The 15,870-nt window shown below is 39.8% G+C and overlaps 1 protein-coding gene across 2 annotated transcripts in view; it reads left to right on the top strand.

Moving 5' to 3' along the window:
* Positions 1–603: 603 nt before the first annotated feature.
* MSRA (methionine sulfoxide reductase A) overlaps positions 604–15,870 on the top strand; it is a 1,315,681-nt gene continuing 1,300,414 nt past the window's right edge. The window contains exon 1 of one of the 2 annotated variants that reach the window (XM_044059981.1): positions 604–933. In XM_044059981.1, the coding sequence (XP_043915916.1) occupies positions 792–933 (142 nt within the window). In that variant the 5' untranslated portion in view covers positions 604–791. The remainder of the gene's footprint in view (positions 934–15,870) is intronic. The other variant, XM_044059982.1, reaches the window with a different exon arrangement.

Here is a 15,870-nt window from a genome sequence, read left to right as displayed (position 1 = left end):
GGCACTCACAAAAACACAGCAGCTTAAACAAGCTATCTTATAGAAAAGGAGAAGCCTGGGTGAAATGTACATCACTAGTAAATTAAATTTTGCAGCACCGACCCTGCTCCCAAGCAGTTTAAAGAACTGTACATCACTTTGATGCCAAAAAAAAATTATACAACCGTATCTATTTCACGACGTTTAAGTGCTTCGATACAATTGTTTTATGGAACCATGAAAGGAAAAAGAAAATATTTTTCTCTTAATATCGTATGTATATTTACTACCATAAACGTTTCCTGCAAGAGGCAACCATCTAACTTTAGACAGTCAAGTTAAGAGGGAGATGTGGACACGTACACCTCCAGGGCCCGGAAGTAGTGGAGTGTTCTGCAGACCACTAAAACTACAATAAGCTTACCAATAAAGACGCAAGTTCATTTGCGCGAATCACATTTTTGTAAAAATAACACTGCAAAAGGCCTGCACGCCCTGAACTTGTATAAATATATAAATTAAAGTTATATAACGCCGGATACTCCGGTTCGTCCGTTACGCAATTTTAAATAACATCTAGACAGTTCCCCTTTCAAACAGCTGTTTTGAGTTTATGTTATAGTTCCTGTGCAATTTCCCCGTGAATTTACACTTCCCACATGTTAAGGATAATGAGCTTTTAAGCATTGGTTCCACAATATTTTCTTTCCCCGGGTTTAGAGCAACCTTTACTCCGCCTCCACCCAGGAAAAGAACTTCTTGTTGCGTTGCCTAAACCGAGTCCCAACCTTTGTTCTTACTCTGTGTATTTCATGATCAGTTCGATTCATACGCGTTTATTCTTCCCCGTCTCCCTTTATTTGCGGGTGATTTTCTCTACAATGCCAGGCAGAACAGTCTTACCAAGCAAAGAACAGGCATTGCCAGGTCGAGCAGAAAAACTGAGCGTTCCAGGTATATTCAGCAATACTGAGTCATATCATTGAAGTGGCTAAAAAATAATTTCAATGGCATTTAAGTAGGCAGGAACACGAAAGAGCACTGCTGAAATAGAAAAATCAGATAAATTAGGTTTTAAAATGAGAACGTCTTTTCCTCAACATCAGTGTCCCATCAAGATGGTGTTAGCAAATAGCAAACGCATTCGAATTATAGAGAACTGCATGTTGAACAGATACGTCATTTAAAGGGACATAACCAGTTGGAGACGTTTTCCTTGTGATATGTTTAACTAAGCTAAGACGAACTAACAATGTTGTTTTTTTTTTTTTTTTGGGGGGGGGGGGGTGCATTTTTCTTTTACACGTGGCTCTGAAATCATAATTCACAATGTATTTGAGTCTACTGAATTAAACTGGTGGCCCCTGTTCTGGCTTAGCACCAGCACCAACTTGGTGTTCTTCCTCACGTATAAATAATAATAATATTTAGGGTACTGTGGGGTGAAAATTCTTTAAATTTGGGCCAAACTCCTTTACATTAACCAGGGGAAGAAAAACACTCTTGAGGGTCAGACCCCTGTACATATCTCATTCAAATTTAGCCTTTCCTCTTTTAGAATTTTCGGGAGGGGGGCAAAATTGGGCAAATACACGTAATAAAATGCATTAACTAAGCCTGCGTTGATATTCCTTATTAGTAACTATGAAGGTCTACTGCTTGAAGAGATTCTGTTGTGAAAACTAAAGAAAAGTGTTCTCTTTTCTGACTATATACCATAATGTTCTCAGGCTTTGTGAGGTTCAAGACCTTGTGAGTTTCCATGTATAGGATTTAATTTAAATGGTTATTGGAAGAACATAATGCAACACACCTTTATCTTTTCAAACCATTGCTAAAAGACTTCCTGTCAGCCTCCTGGTTTTGTTCCTGCTCCTCATCTGGGACATAGCTCTCTAACACTTTTCATCACCTTTCCATCTCCCTTTAACGCACTAAATCATGTAACCTGCACATCCCCCTCTAATACCACACTTTATTGTACTTCTTAAACTACTAGAACTACTTCTAAAATACATGACCAAACTACTATTCCATCACTACTACTTCTCCAATAACACTCAGACTTGCTTATCTCCTCTAACACCACAGCCTATGATTTTCTTAAATTACGCCTACCTATTTTAAGTCGCGGTGGTGCAGCAGTAGCATTGTTGCCTCACAGCAAGAGGTTCTCCTGTTCGATTCTCGGCTGGAGCGCCTTCTGTGTGGAGTCTGCATGTTCTCTCCCTGCGGTCGAGTAGTGTTCGAAAAACATGCGTGAATGGGTGTGCCTTCATTGAAGGTTGGGCATCGAGCTGGCACCTCGGCACCGTATAAATCTACTGCCAATCATTAGCAGATCGGAGTTCCACTGTGGCGACCTCTAACCGGGAAAAGCCAAAAGAAAAACGACAACAACTCTTACCTATCTTAAACACCAATCTTCTATCTGTGAAGTATCAATACAAGGTTTTTAAGTTTAATGATTTTGAATATCAATATACATTTTATTATACTGGCTCATTGCTATGTATTCATTGAAACTTCATTATAAAATATGTTGTTGTAAATATTGATTGCATTACATATGATACCTCGGAGCTTTTCTCTCTGAGCCTGTGCTGAAAAAGGGCACCTGTGACCAGCTGGACTTTCTGGTAAACAAATGCAACTGCGGGATTCTTCAGATGATAAGTATCACTATTTGAATCATGACTTTCAACATTTACATCTGGGGGGAAAAGTCTCAAATTAGCAACATTAGTAAAGACTGGTACAACTGATTTAAAACTTCTGAGGCTTTTCTTCAAATTTTAGGAAAGGTGATGCACAATTCTGGCAAAAAAAAAAAAAAAAAGAATAGGGGAGCCCCTACAAACTTAGGGACATTTGAGACGTATGATTTGAATATGTGGTGTTACTTTGGTGGTATAGTGCCCACTTTTCATGCCACTTGGCTTTTGGACATTAAAATTATAGCTTTGGCCTCCAAAAATTGTAACACTGGGTTAAAAAGAATACTTTCTTATACTTCAGAATAAAAGCTCATCTGATAGTAAACCACACATCATACAGTTAATGAAAAGGCTTCTTTGCACTTTAAACAGCCTTAGTTTTGTTATATAATAGTCCATGTACCCTTAAAATGCATTACATGATGAAAAAAATGAGTACATTTAGGTGAAGCAAAGCAAAATATTAGGGCGAAAATTAAATCATAGCAGATGATAGATATGTCCTCATTTGCAGTAAATTATTTAGTTTAATTAAATCGAAACCAAGCAAAAGACACTGACAAACTCCAACTAAATGGACACTAGGCCCTCCGCTACACGATGGAAAAATCCAAAATGAAACTCGCTGGTGAAAAATTCGCACTTTAATATAAAACTTTGAGCTGAAAACAAAAGCTTTTCGTCAGACAGAAAGCCGCCAATTTCTTCAGAACAAAGCATTCAACATCCGACAAACGGAAACAACGTCATCCTGTCACTGCCCTATTAAATAACTTTACGTTAATGTAAAACAATGCTAATAAATGTATTGATACTAAATAAAATATACTAGTGTAAAAAAATGAAATAAAGTGAAACGATACATTAAAATACACCAAATTCTATAATAAAATCCGTAAATAACAAATCCTTCATACAACAGCTTATATGAAAGTGCAGTGATGAATCTTATTATAAAAAAGAATTTCCACTAAAAGAATAAATAAAGTGAACAGACCTCACTACTCATGAGTGGCTTGTAAGAAAGATCAATATAGTTTAGCAACTGTACACAATCAAATGCGCCAGGAAAAAAATAGGGAATTAAAAGCAGTCATTAAACAATTCAATCTCCATTCTAAAAACAAATTGTTTACTTGGTATCTCGAGTGTCAAAAACCATTTGACAAACAAGAAAAACAAGGGAAATGCTTGCTAGTGTCACAAGTTTCCTATTTGCATATAATGGTCCTACCTAATCAGGCTCCTCAATCTCAATTCACATAAAATGGATAATCTATCATTAATACCCGGAAAATGACAGGCATCCAACCTTAACTGCCATGCCAATTCTTTACCTTCCAAAATTAAGGAACTCACACCTCGTCCCTCTTCTAATGGGATATCCCGGGTATTAATGATAGCGTATCCATTTTATGTGAATTGAGATTGAGGAGTCTGATTATGTAGGACCATTATATGCAAATATTTTTGGTCTGTTCCTCATAAAATATGTGGTTTTCTGGCAAATCACTATGGAGTGAAGTCACTAAATAATGACATACATTTGAGTTTCAGACTTTGAATCCTTCAAAAATATATGCCAACACAAATCCTGTTATTCTAGTAACTGGCTGTTTGTAAGAGCAATATTTAAAATCTGTTTTTTTTGGGCCTTGTCACCCCATTTGCACAAAGAGGTTGAGAAGTTTGCATCCACACATTTCACTTAACATCTGTAGTAATCCCTAAATCAAGGAAAATGCATTTTTTTCTGCAAAAAAAGATGTGATCCATCCTGATTTCTTGTGTGTGTGTGTGTGTGTGTGTGTGTGTATATATATATATATATATATCACTCTTCCTCCTCTCCTTTACCAAGAGTCCGCCTTTGAGCAACTGCATAATTCTCTTCTTCAGTGAAGCAGAAGAGCGCACTGGCCACAGAAGGAGATAATTGCTTGCAAATACTTTTCTCCGAGGTTTGATGGTACATAGTTTTTTGCAGGTATCTCAACTAATGGAAAATTACATTTTGTCCCCTAGTTTTCCACATGATATCTGATGGGACCCACCTTTTATACTATGTTATTGCCATTGCAGATTTCTCGTTTACTTTTTTCCAGTTAGTGTGCAAAATGACCTTGTAAACGATAATGCAGTACAATGGTTCTCCTTGAAGGTATGAAATTGTATGTATAAATGTTTCACAGAAAGTAGTATGCTGTGTACTACATTAATTGAAATGGATGTTGTTAGGCTACCTGTCATAATTATTTAAAGTGGTGACACTGCCATCCTTAAGAATTGAAATACACTTTGTGTTGTAGCGATTCTTGTTTTCTCTTTCCGCAGTATATAATGACCTTTGAGTTAGACTATATATGTGGAACATGAATGGCATAGCTCTCCACACTGGTACCACGATGGAGACTTCCCTCTGTAAAGTCATTTCTTGTGTTTATTTATGTTGGTTTCTTTAGTGTTGTATTTGAGTGTTCTTCTTATGTTTTTGTTGCTAGATTTTTAATGATTTTGTTGAGTTGCAATTTTTTCTTACACTCTTCAGTAGGTTATCAGTTTTCGAAGTACAAGTATGTCAATTTTAACTGAAAAAAGAAACAGTTTTTATGAGTCGGTCTTAAGATGGGCGTATGAAATAGGTTGTAATATTAAAAACTGTTAATATCATGATGTCTGTAATTTTAATGACCATAGCTTTTTGTTACGACAGTTTCAGTATTCTTCTAAAACTTTTAATGATTAGCTATACATTTTTAGCTGAAGTAAAACAGTTTTTTCACCTCAGAAGGACCTTTGTGAAATGAACTTCTACACTGCATTTCGGAATGTTTGCAGTCTCTCTTCACAAAGTAAAAAGTAAAGGTAGTGTTGCCATTTTTAGGAACTTGAAATCTGCCAAAAATTCTGAAACTGATGAAGGCAGGAAGGAGCCTTTCAAATCTGTAACTTGCCAGACACTGCAGTTCAGTCATTGGTTCAGAGTGTTTAATTGATGTGATATCTGCTGCTAAGTCAAAACTTGGTTCTCCTTAAGGATCTGCATCCAAAATCAGTCTCTCCTTGTTTCTTGAGCTTCCTGTCATTTTGTCATTATCCCTTTCCACTTTGAATTACAGCTTTCTGCTTGAGCTATGTATAGGAGCCTTAACTGTGTACCTCTGAAATACCCTGTGACTATCTTGCAGTGGTCCAGTAATCAAGGAGCCTCAGTCCTCACCACTAACACTAGTGAGGGATGTGCACATTGGGAGGTTGACAAATACATACACAATAAAGTACAATTTCCCTTAAGAGCACACAGAGATCACAGTCAGTCTGGGGCTGGTTTCTCCCTATCTCTCCACATCCCCAATAAGACACCCCACTGGCACAGCTATAGGGTTAGATCTCACCCAAGTGGTCAAGTCAAAACCTCCAGCACCCTCTCTGTCTAACCAGTGCTTTGTGTCCCTGCCCAAGTAGCTGACACACACACACTTTGGGATTTGATGTATATACACACAGACACTCCTGGGGAAGGCTGGTACAGGTTCTCTAGCTTTGCCCCCTAATGCCCAGACTAGCCAGCAGTTCTGACATGAAATTGGGACCTCTGTCAGCCAGTATTTCTTTTGGGAAATCTACCCTGCTGAAAATCTCTAACAGAGCATTTGCCACATTTTCTGTCTCGATGGAGGACAGAGCCACTGCCTCAGGGTATCTTGTAGCATAATTTACTACCACTAGGATATACTTTTTCCCTGTGGAAATTGGGGTACTCAGAGGCCCTACAGTATCCATAGCTGCCCTCTGAAATGGCTCCTCGATCACAGACAAAGGCATCAAAGGAGCTTTCACCTTGTCTCTTGCCTTGCTTGCCTTTTGGCACTGCTCACAGGTTCTGCAGTACCCTGTTACATCTGGAAATCCCAAGCCAATAGAAGTTTTGCATAATACGTCTCTTTGTACATTTTATGCCCATATGACATGCAAAGGGAATATCATGGGCTGTGGCTAGAAGTGCCAGACAGTAGGCTGTAGGCACTACCAACTGCTGTATTTTCTCACCCTCTAGCCCTCCCTCATGGGTCCACTCTCTATACAGTAATCCTTTGCCCCAGTATACAGATTCCCCCTTCTCTTGAAAATCAGGTGCCTCACTAGCTACCTCTCTCAGGCCTTGTAATGTAGGGTCTGAGGGCTGAGCATGTCTCAACTCTCTCTTTTTAACCCCTCCCAGCTCCCCTTCCACAGGAAGTTTGGTATCCTCTGACAACAGAGTCTCACTGCTACAAGGTAGCTCCCACCCTGAAGTAACCACTTTACCAGTCCAGGCTGCAAGTGTGCAGTCTATCTGGATCTCCCCAGGCTACCAGACTCACACCCTTGTCTCCAAGCTTGACTGCGTGTAACTGCATGAACACATGGTACTGCATTATCAAAATCATTCCCTATCAGGACATCTGCAGGAATATCCTCAAACACACCTACTTCTGGCTTCCTTTTCCACCCTCCCAGTCAAAGTGAACCCTAGCCAAAGGTATTTGGAATGGGGTCCCTCCTAAGGCTCTGACTGGAGCAGACTGCCTAGGCAAGTAGTGCTCCTCTGTAACCATTGCAGGCTTCACAGTGGTCATGTCAGAGGTTGTGTCTCTCTTAACAATGGTCTCTTTGCCATTCACTAAGATAGGATATAACCTCTTGTAGTAGTTTGATACCCTTGTTGTCTCGAGGCAACCTACTCTTGGGATTTTGTCATTCCCACTTACTGGCTGTAATACCTTTTGTTCCCCACCTTGCCTCTGTTGACATTTATATGCTACATGACCCCACTGGTTGCATTTAAAACATTTAACCGTAGGTCCTGGACGTGTACCTGGACTAGTGGCATCCCCTGCTACTTGCAGATTCTGTTGGGGCAGTCTGGGCTTCTCACCATGGGTTCTCTTAGACCCATGAGCAGCACTGGGGGACCCTTTCCTGTACAGGGATGCCCTGCTTCCTAGGTATAGGTCTCCCTTCTTCCCCAACTCCTCAACAGTAGCACATTGTCTATCTAACCAGATTTTCATGTCCTCAGGCAAAGTGCTAAGGGCTTGTTCCCTCACCAAAAGGTCAGCCAGCCCTTCAAAAGTGGTGACCTGACATACACTCACCCATCTATGAAAATACTTAGTTCAGCAACATATTTACACACACTTTCATCTGTCTTGCGTCTATGCTCACAAAACATTTTCTTATAAGCTTCAGGTGTTAGCTTAAAACATTCTAGCAAACAGTTATTTACAACATTATAATTTAAACAGCCAACATCAGATAGTTTGGAAAGAACATTTACAGCTTTGCCATGGAGTAAGGGGGACAGGAACTGTACCCAGAACCCTTGGTCAACATTATACTGTTTACATACTCTCTTAAACATATGAATGAAACTGTTAAAATGATCCCCCTCTGTAAATTGTGGAACAAATTTACTGACCTTTGTTGTTTCTGGGCTTCGGTTGCTCCCTTTCCCATTACCTTCATGGCTGTGGAGAAGATTCAGCTTCTGTCTCTCCTTCTCCTCAGCTTCCAGATGTCTCAGTCTCTCTGCTGCTTCCATTCCAAATGCTTGTCCAACAACTTAAGTCTGTTTAACTCCAGATGGATTTTTAAGTCCTCTGTGGAAAGGTTGAGCTGTCCATTCTCTGAGAGTTGTACATCTCTGCAGCCAGTCTGATCTGCCTCCTGATTGCTATTCTCTGATGCAGGTGTGACTAAAGCTGCAATCATGTCTGCTTTAGTCAGGTTTCCATGCACCAGTCATTTAGCCTGGCACATCTCAGCCAACTGGCTCCTTGTCAGCTGACATGCTTGCCCGCTCTCCCTGACTAACTAAGCTAACAAAAGAAATAAAATAATTGTGATATGAACTCTGTATCCCACCACTTCCACCAATTAATATGTGATGTCCCTGCACTGACCAAGTAATCAAGGACCCTCAATCCTCACCACTAACACAAGTGAGAGATGTGCTCATTGGGAGGATGACAAGTACACACACAGTAAAGTACAATTTCCCTTAACAGCACACCAAGATCACAGTCTGGGGATGGTTTCTCCCTCTCTCTCCAGATCCTGAATAAGACTCCCAACTGTCACAGCTATAGGGTTAAGATCTCAGCCGAGTGGTCAATCCAAATCCTCCAGCACCCTCTCTGTCCAACCAGTGCTTCGTGTCCCTGCCCAAGTAGCTGACATACACACACTTCGGGATTTTATTTATATACAAACACTCCTGGGGAAGGCTAGCACAGGTTCTCTAGCTATGCCCCTTTCTGCCCAGACTATACGATAGTACCAAGTGTCACCAACCGCCCTTATCAGCTACTATAAAGGCCCTTACTGAAGGGTGCCCAATTCTACTGTGTAATGTTACTGTTATGCAAATAGTAAGTGTGACCAGAACTTTTAAGGCTATTTAGGAGTGGCCTATACAGTATCACCAGATACATATGCAAGTATTCTAAGAGCTTAAATATCTCTAAATGAAACGAGCCACAATTAAAAGGTTTAACTATATCTAATAATAAATAATAAAAGCACAAGACAATACTCATTAACTCAACACAGTGACAGCAGGGTTCAGAATCACAGGAAATACTGCAGGACAGTCTCACATAAATACAGAACATATCTACACTAGTCTTGCTATATTCCTATCTCAAAAGAAACACTGTTCTAAATAACTTACTTACAGAGCAAGGCAAATACAGATGAGAAGTGCTGCAGAAATGTTTACAGGTCCAGAACAAGATACAAAATGCACAGAATTTCTGTCTTAGTTCTTAACTTACTAACAAACATGTCTGCTAAATCATCTCAGATTACATCATTCTTGTCACCTCTGCCTTAGTTCCCAGGCTAGCAGGAACTTAAAATTTAACATGTCTCTGTTAAAAATACTCCTCTCTTAGAAGCTGACACTTTTCTCTTAGAAGTTGGCCTGAAACTGGAAGTCGTAAAACAATTACCTTGGAAACCTGGAATTACCTCTGTTTCCAGACAATACGAAAGGCTACAATTCTAGACCTTGTGTCTCTTTTGAGTTGAAACCGAGATAACAGAGCCATAAACAAGTTCCACTTATTTTCTTAGAGTTTGCAAGTTAACTCTGTAGCCTTTACCATCAGCACATACATTTGCATAGGCATGTAGTTTATACACATTTCTGCCCTTTTCCAGCAGGGTGCAGTATGATTACAATCTTGAAACTCAGTACAGAACATGTAGTTTTTTTTACATTTCTAAGGCAAGCAAACAAATCATATTACTATTCACAAATGACATAGAATTATTTACAAAATTCTATCTAGCTAGGCTGGCAGCCTTCACATACCCCTTCAAATCAGATAATCCCAAACTACATCGTTCTATTAGAAGAAGCAGCTTATCTCACTTGAATTTAGCCGTCTTCCCCTCCCAGATGAAATCCTTCAGCTGTTTATTAATTGTTATCCAATGATGTAGTGCACATTGATATAAAACATTTTGTTCTATTAACCTTTAAAGGGAATTGGAGAAATAATTAAAATATTGTTCCTAATTTTAGGCCTTTGATACTCCTCTATTATTTGTGGCTTTGTCCATAATTCTTGAGGAAAGAAATTGAGAAATATGAAGTTATGCAGCTGACTTGTTCCAGAAACTGCTTTCCTGCAGGGTGATATTGATTTTCATTTTCACAGGATCATAAAATCATAGGAATTTACTAGGCTATTGGCCCTGAAGCCCTTACAAGCTATCCAAGAATTTAGCCTGTGTTCCAAAAAGTCAGCACTCAATGCCACTGTCCAGCAGGGACACAGGTGGAATCCCAGGGGTGTATTTTCTGTTCCCCATCCAATTATCCAGTTTACACTTAAAAAGGGTTAATGAGGTACTCTGCTTGATATTGAGAGGGAGTCTATTCTACAAAAGGGGAGTCTCTGGGACACAAATCTGTCCCGCCAACAAGTCCTATTGATGTCACGCATGTGGGTTACTCGGGTGGAGCTTGACTTGCAGATATGCAGCAGTCCTATCAAGGCGGGGTCTGAGATTGCTTTGTATGCCAGACAGAGGTCACCTCTGAGGAGTCTGTAGGAGACCGAGTAAAGGGACGGGGCCTCCTGTGAGGAACCTCTGTGGTCTCTCCAGCTGCTGCTTGTGTTTGTGAAGTACATGCTGAAAGGGGCATTGTACTCAATAATGGGTCTTATAAGGGGAGGATACAGGGATGTTATGACCACCTTATCCCTGGATGAGATACTTTTACTAATGAGGTGGGCCATGTAGAAAGCTTAGAACAAACACCAAAAAGGCCAGCAAGGTAGTTTCACCGTTTATTGTGAGGCAAAAAAGACGGACATAATTGTCCTACGTCAAATAATACTCATACTAGTTTCGGCACCAGCCTTCATCAGTGAGTAAAAAACAGTTCAAGATCCAAAAACAACGTCAGTATAAATACTGTTGTGCACCAATGGGAAAACAGACTTTTTCATCAGGCTACTGGAATACATTCAAAATCACACAACAGAATGTGTATAAACAAATAAATATGAAGAAAAATGTATAGTGCTATACCAACTGGTTATATCTAATGTCAAATATCATAGATAAAGCATAAATAATGTTTTGCCTATATGATAGAAAATATTAGTTAATAATAATATTATCATAGATATTATTAGTGATGACATAAATACATTATATATGGCTGCATGATGGAAAATAACTATCATAATAACATAATTAGTGATTTACAAATGGTCATTGAGACCCGGGGGAAATAGGGCTCCAAGATGTGTTATCCAATATCTTTCTTTGTGGCTTAAGATGCCTTGCCATCCAGTTTGATTTTGCCTGTTCCCGGTAATTTTATCAATGATAGTAAACATAAACTGAGCACTAGGATGTTTCACCGTATGTAAATATAATGCATTAGATATTTTGTGATTACGAATGTCACTACGGTGTTCCCCAATTCTGATACGTAATGAACGTGATGTTTTGCCAACGTAAAATGACTTACATTGGCAAGTAGCCAGATAAATAACCATTGATCCCACCATGCAATTTAAGAAAGAGATTGATCTATTTTTACAATCTGCATTGGAGGAGGGTATCATCACGGCTAAAATTGTTCAACACTTACAGGTTAAAGATCCGGCTAGACAGATTTTGTATTTACTTCCGAAAATACACAAATCAATCACAAATCCACCAGGCAGGCCTATTGTTTCTGGCCATGGTTCTATTACCGAACCATTGTCCGCATTTTTAACCCAATATCTAAAACCCTTGTTGCCACAAGTTCGAGCAAGAATCCAGGATACCACACAATTTTTGCAAATTATTCAGGACAGTCAGCTGGAGCCTAATTGGATAATGTGTACTTTGGATGTAAAATTTCTGTATACCAGTATCCCACATTGGGCTGGGCTTCAGGCTGTAGAATATTGGTTGGTTAAAGCAGAACTGTATTCTCCGGGTTTTAACACCTTGCTTATCTGCTTAACGGAACATGTCTTGACAAAAAATGTGTTCTATTTCCAGGGTGATTGTTATTGGCAACTACAAGGTACGGCCATGGGGGCTTCCTTTGCCCCCATTTATGCAGATCTTTTCATGGCCTACCTTGAGGAATGCCTGATTTACAATCCCCTTCACAATATATATCTTGTAGAAATAGACATATGGAGGAGATATTTAGATGATTGTTGGATGGTGTGGTGTGCGGATGCTGACTATCTTTTGGAATTCTTGGAACACCTTAAAAATAATATTTGGGGGATTGAATTTTCTGTTACATTCCATAGGGAGATGATAACGTTTTTGGATGTCACTGTGTATCGTAACAGTGACCATACATTAAATACCAAAATCCATCGGAAATACCCCCAGTTTAACACCCTGTTACATGCCAAGAGTATGCATCCACGCCACACCATCCGGAACATCCCCAAATCTCAATACCTGAGAATTCGGAGAATTAATTCTTGTCAAGAGGATTATACAGCTGCCAAAGCAGATTTAAAATCTAGATTTTTGGATAGGGGTTATTGCATTTCTGACATTGAATCTGCTAGTATTTTGTCAGACAAGCAGGAAAGAAATACTTTGTTGGAATACAGGGACAAGAGCAAAAATGTTAATAGTCCAATTATCAGACTTATTACCACTTTAGGCAAAAACCATCAAATAGTTAGGCAAACTGTTAATAATAATTGGAACATTCTATTAGCGAATGACTATCTGAAGGGTATTCTGGATAATCAATGCTCATTTTCATTCAGACGTGGCAAAACGTTGGGCACTTTGTTTTCCCATTATAAGCACAGAGAAAGTGGTGCAGCTAAATATAAACAACTTACGATTATGGGGGATGAGCTATTGGGAACATTCAGATGTGGACATTGTATATCTTGTGCTCAAGTCAATCAGCTTAAACAATTTACAAGCTCCAATACAAGCAAAGTATATGACATTAGGGTTTTTGGCAATTGTTCCACTAGCTGGGTTATTTATCTGGCTACTTGCCAATGTAAGTCATTTTACGTTGGCAAAACATCACGTTCATTACGTATCAGAATTGGGGAACACCGTAGTGACATTCGTAATCACAAAATATCTAATGCATTATATTTACATACGGTGAAACATCCTAGTGCTCAGTTTATGTTTACTATCATTGATAAAATTACCGGGAACAGGCAAAATCAAACTGGATGGCAAGGCATCTTAAGCCACAAAGAAAGATATTGGATAACACATCTTGGAGCCCTATTTCCTCCTGGTCTCAATGACCATTTGTAAATCACTAATTATGTTATTATGATAGTTATTTTCCATCATGCAGCCATATATAATGTATTTATGTCATCACTAATAATATCTATGATAATATTATTATTAACTAATATTTTCTGTCATATAGGCAAAACATTATTTATGCTTTATCTATGATATTTGACATTAGATATAACCAGTTGGTTTAGCACTATACATTTTTCTTCATATTTATTTGTGTTTATACACATTCTGTTGTGTGATTTTGAATGTATTCCAGTAGCCTGATGAAAAAGTCTGTTTTCCCATTGGTGCACAACAGTATTTATACTGACGTTGTTTTTGGATCTTGAACTGTTTTTTACTCACTGATGAAGGCTGGTGCCGAAACTAGTATGAGTATTATTTGACGTAGGACAATTATGTCCGTCTTTTTTGCCTCACAATAAACGGTGAAACTACCTTGCTGGCCTTTTTGGTGTTTGTTCTAAGGTTGGTTGGCCGAGCAGTCGTACGAGCGAGGGCTTGTGTTTGATTCCATGTAGAAAGCTTACCATACAATGGAGGCAATATGGTGGTCAAAAGTTAGTTTGCTGTCAACTTGGGTGCCCAAGTGCCTCATGACTGATTGCGTGCTTAGGACCTTGTTATTAATGTGATAATTTATGGGGATGTCATTTTTCCCAAAGGGAATGATGATGCATTTTTCGGCATTCAGTTTGAGGCCATGTTTCTGGCACCAGTCATTTGTTTGGGTGAGACCCTCTTGGGGGATGTCCACATCACTAGGGGAATTGATAACAGCACCCAGCTTGCAGTCATCTGCAAACTTGGTTAGCCATAGCCTACTGGTTTTGGCCTGCACCTTAGAAGAGTTTATCCAAAACATCAGAGGCCCCATGTCTGATCCCTGGGGTTCACCACTTGGTACTGGTCTACTGCTTGAGGTGGCTTCCCCTATTTTGATTAGGTGGGTTCTTTCAGTGAGCCAGTTTGCTACCCATCTGGTAACATATGGATTTGATGCCTAATTAGAAGAATTTATCTATTATACCTGAGCGGGGAATTGTATCAAAACCTTTGGCAAGGTCAAGGTAGGAGGTGTGCATCGTCTTCCCCTTGTCCATGGCCTTGGTTACTGTCTCAAAGAAGTCAGCCAAATTTAACAGGCATGATCTCCCCTTGATGAAGCCAAACTGTGTGGGATCAAGTGTTTGGAGGTTGCCAATGTCCTTGTTAATGACGTCCATGATAATCCGCTCCATGGCCTTGCAGATCAGGCTAGTTAAGCTGATGTGTCTATAATTTCCTGGATTGGTGGATGCCCCACCTTTGTGCAAAAGGATGACAGTGGCTGTCCTCCACCTGGCTGGGATGAAGCTGGTACTCAGGCTTTGATTGAATAGGGTGCCTAATGGTGCTGCAAGTTCCTGCCCGAGTTCATGTAGCATGCAGCCTGGGATGTTATCGGGTCCCATGGAGGCTGTATTTTTTGCCTTTGAGAGGGCAGTTATAACTTGCTGCCTAGAGATAAGGGGATGGGGCAGGTGTTCAGGATGTCCTGATTTACTGATGGGGGGGGGGGCAGAGGGGTGAAGTTTTCATTGAACCTGTCTGCCAGCAGTTTGGCTATACTTAATGGCATTTGTGTATGTGGTGTCCTTGACCACCAGTTCTGAGCAGATCTGGGTGCTTCCCTTGAAATTACCAACATATGTGAAGAAGGCCTCATGATTGTCTTTAATAGACGTGGCCAGTTTGGACTTGAAATTTGCTTTGGAGGATTTCACTAGTGCTCTTATTTGCTTGTTCAGGCTGAGGAGAGATTCCTTCCAGTTAGGCACCTGCTCAAGCTTGGCCTGGACAGCAGTTTTTGTCCTTTTATTATAGAGTTTATTTGTTGGAGATGTTCACCGGACAGGTTTACTCTTCCTTGAGGAGGAAGATTTTGTCCTGTCTGGTATTCCTGATTCCATGAAGGTATATAAATCCATGTATAGTACTTTGGTTTAGGTGTGGACTTATATGCCAGTTCCTGTGCAGGGGGAGGGGGCTATGAAGCTGTTTCTACCTTCCCTCAGGAGGTTGTAATCAGCTGTGGAGAAGTTTTTTTGTTTGACCCTAGTTGGGGGGGGGGACCGGGGGTAGGTGGTGACTTCGAAAGTGACCACTTTGTGGTTTGATCTTACCAGGGATGATGACACTGTAGGGATGCTGCAGTGGTTACTCATGTTGGTTAATACCAAGTCCAAGATTATTTTCACCTCTTGTGGGGGTGTTGGCCAACTGATCCAAGGCATTTGCATTGATAAAATCAAGGAATCTCTGGGCATTTGTGGTTTAGCATGAGTATTTCTTCCAGTCTATGGTTGGATAGTTA

This window comes from Protopterus annectens, chromosome 1.part2, assembly GCF_019279795.1.
Source record: "Protopterus annectens isolate FY-2018-M chromosome 1.part2, PAN1.0, whole genome shotgun sequence".
In the NCBI taxonomy this organism is placed as follows: domain Eukaryota; kingdom Metazoa; phylum Chordata; order Ceratodontiformes; family Protopteridae; genus Protopterus; species Protopterus annectens.
The sequence above is the reverse complement of the archived record's forward strand: the minus strand, read 5'-3'. Positions and strand labels throughout refer to the sequence as shown.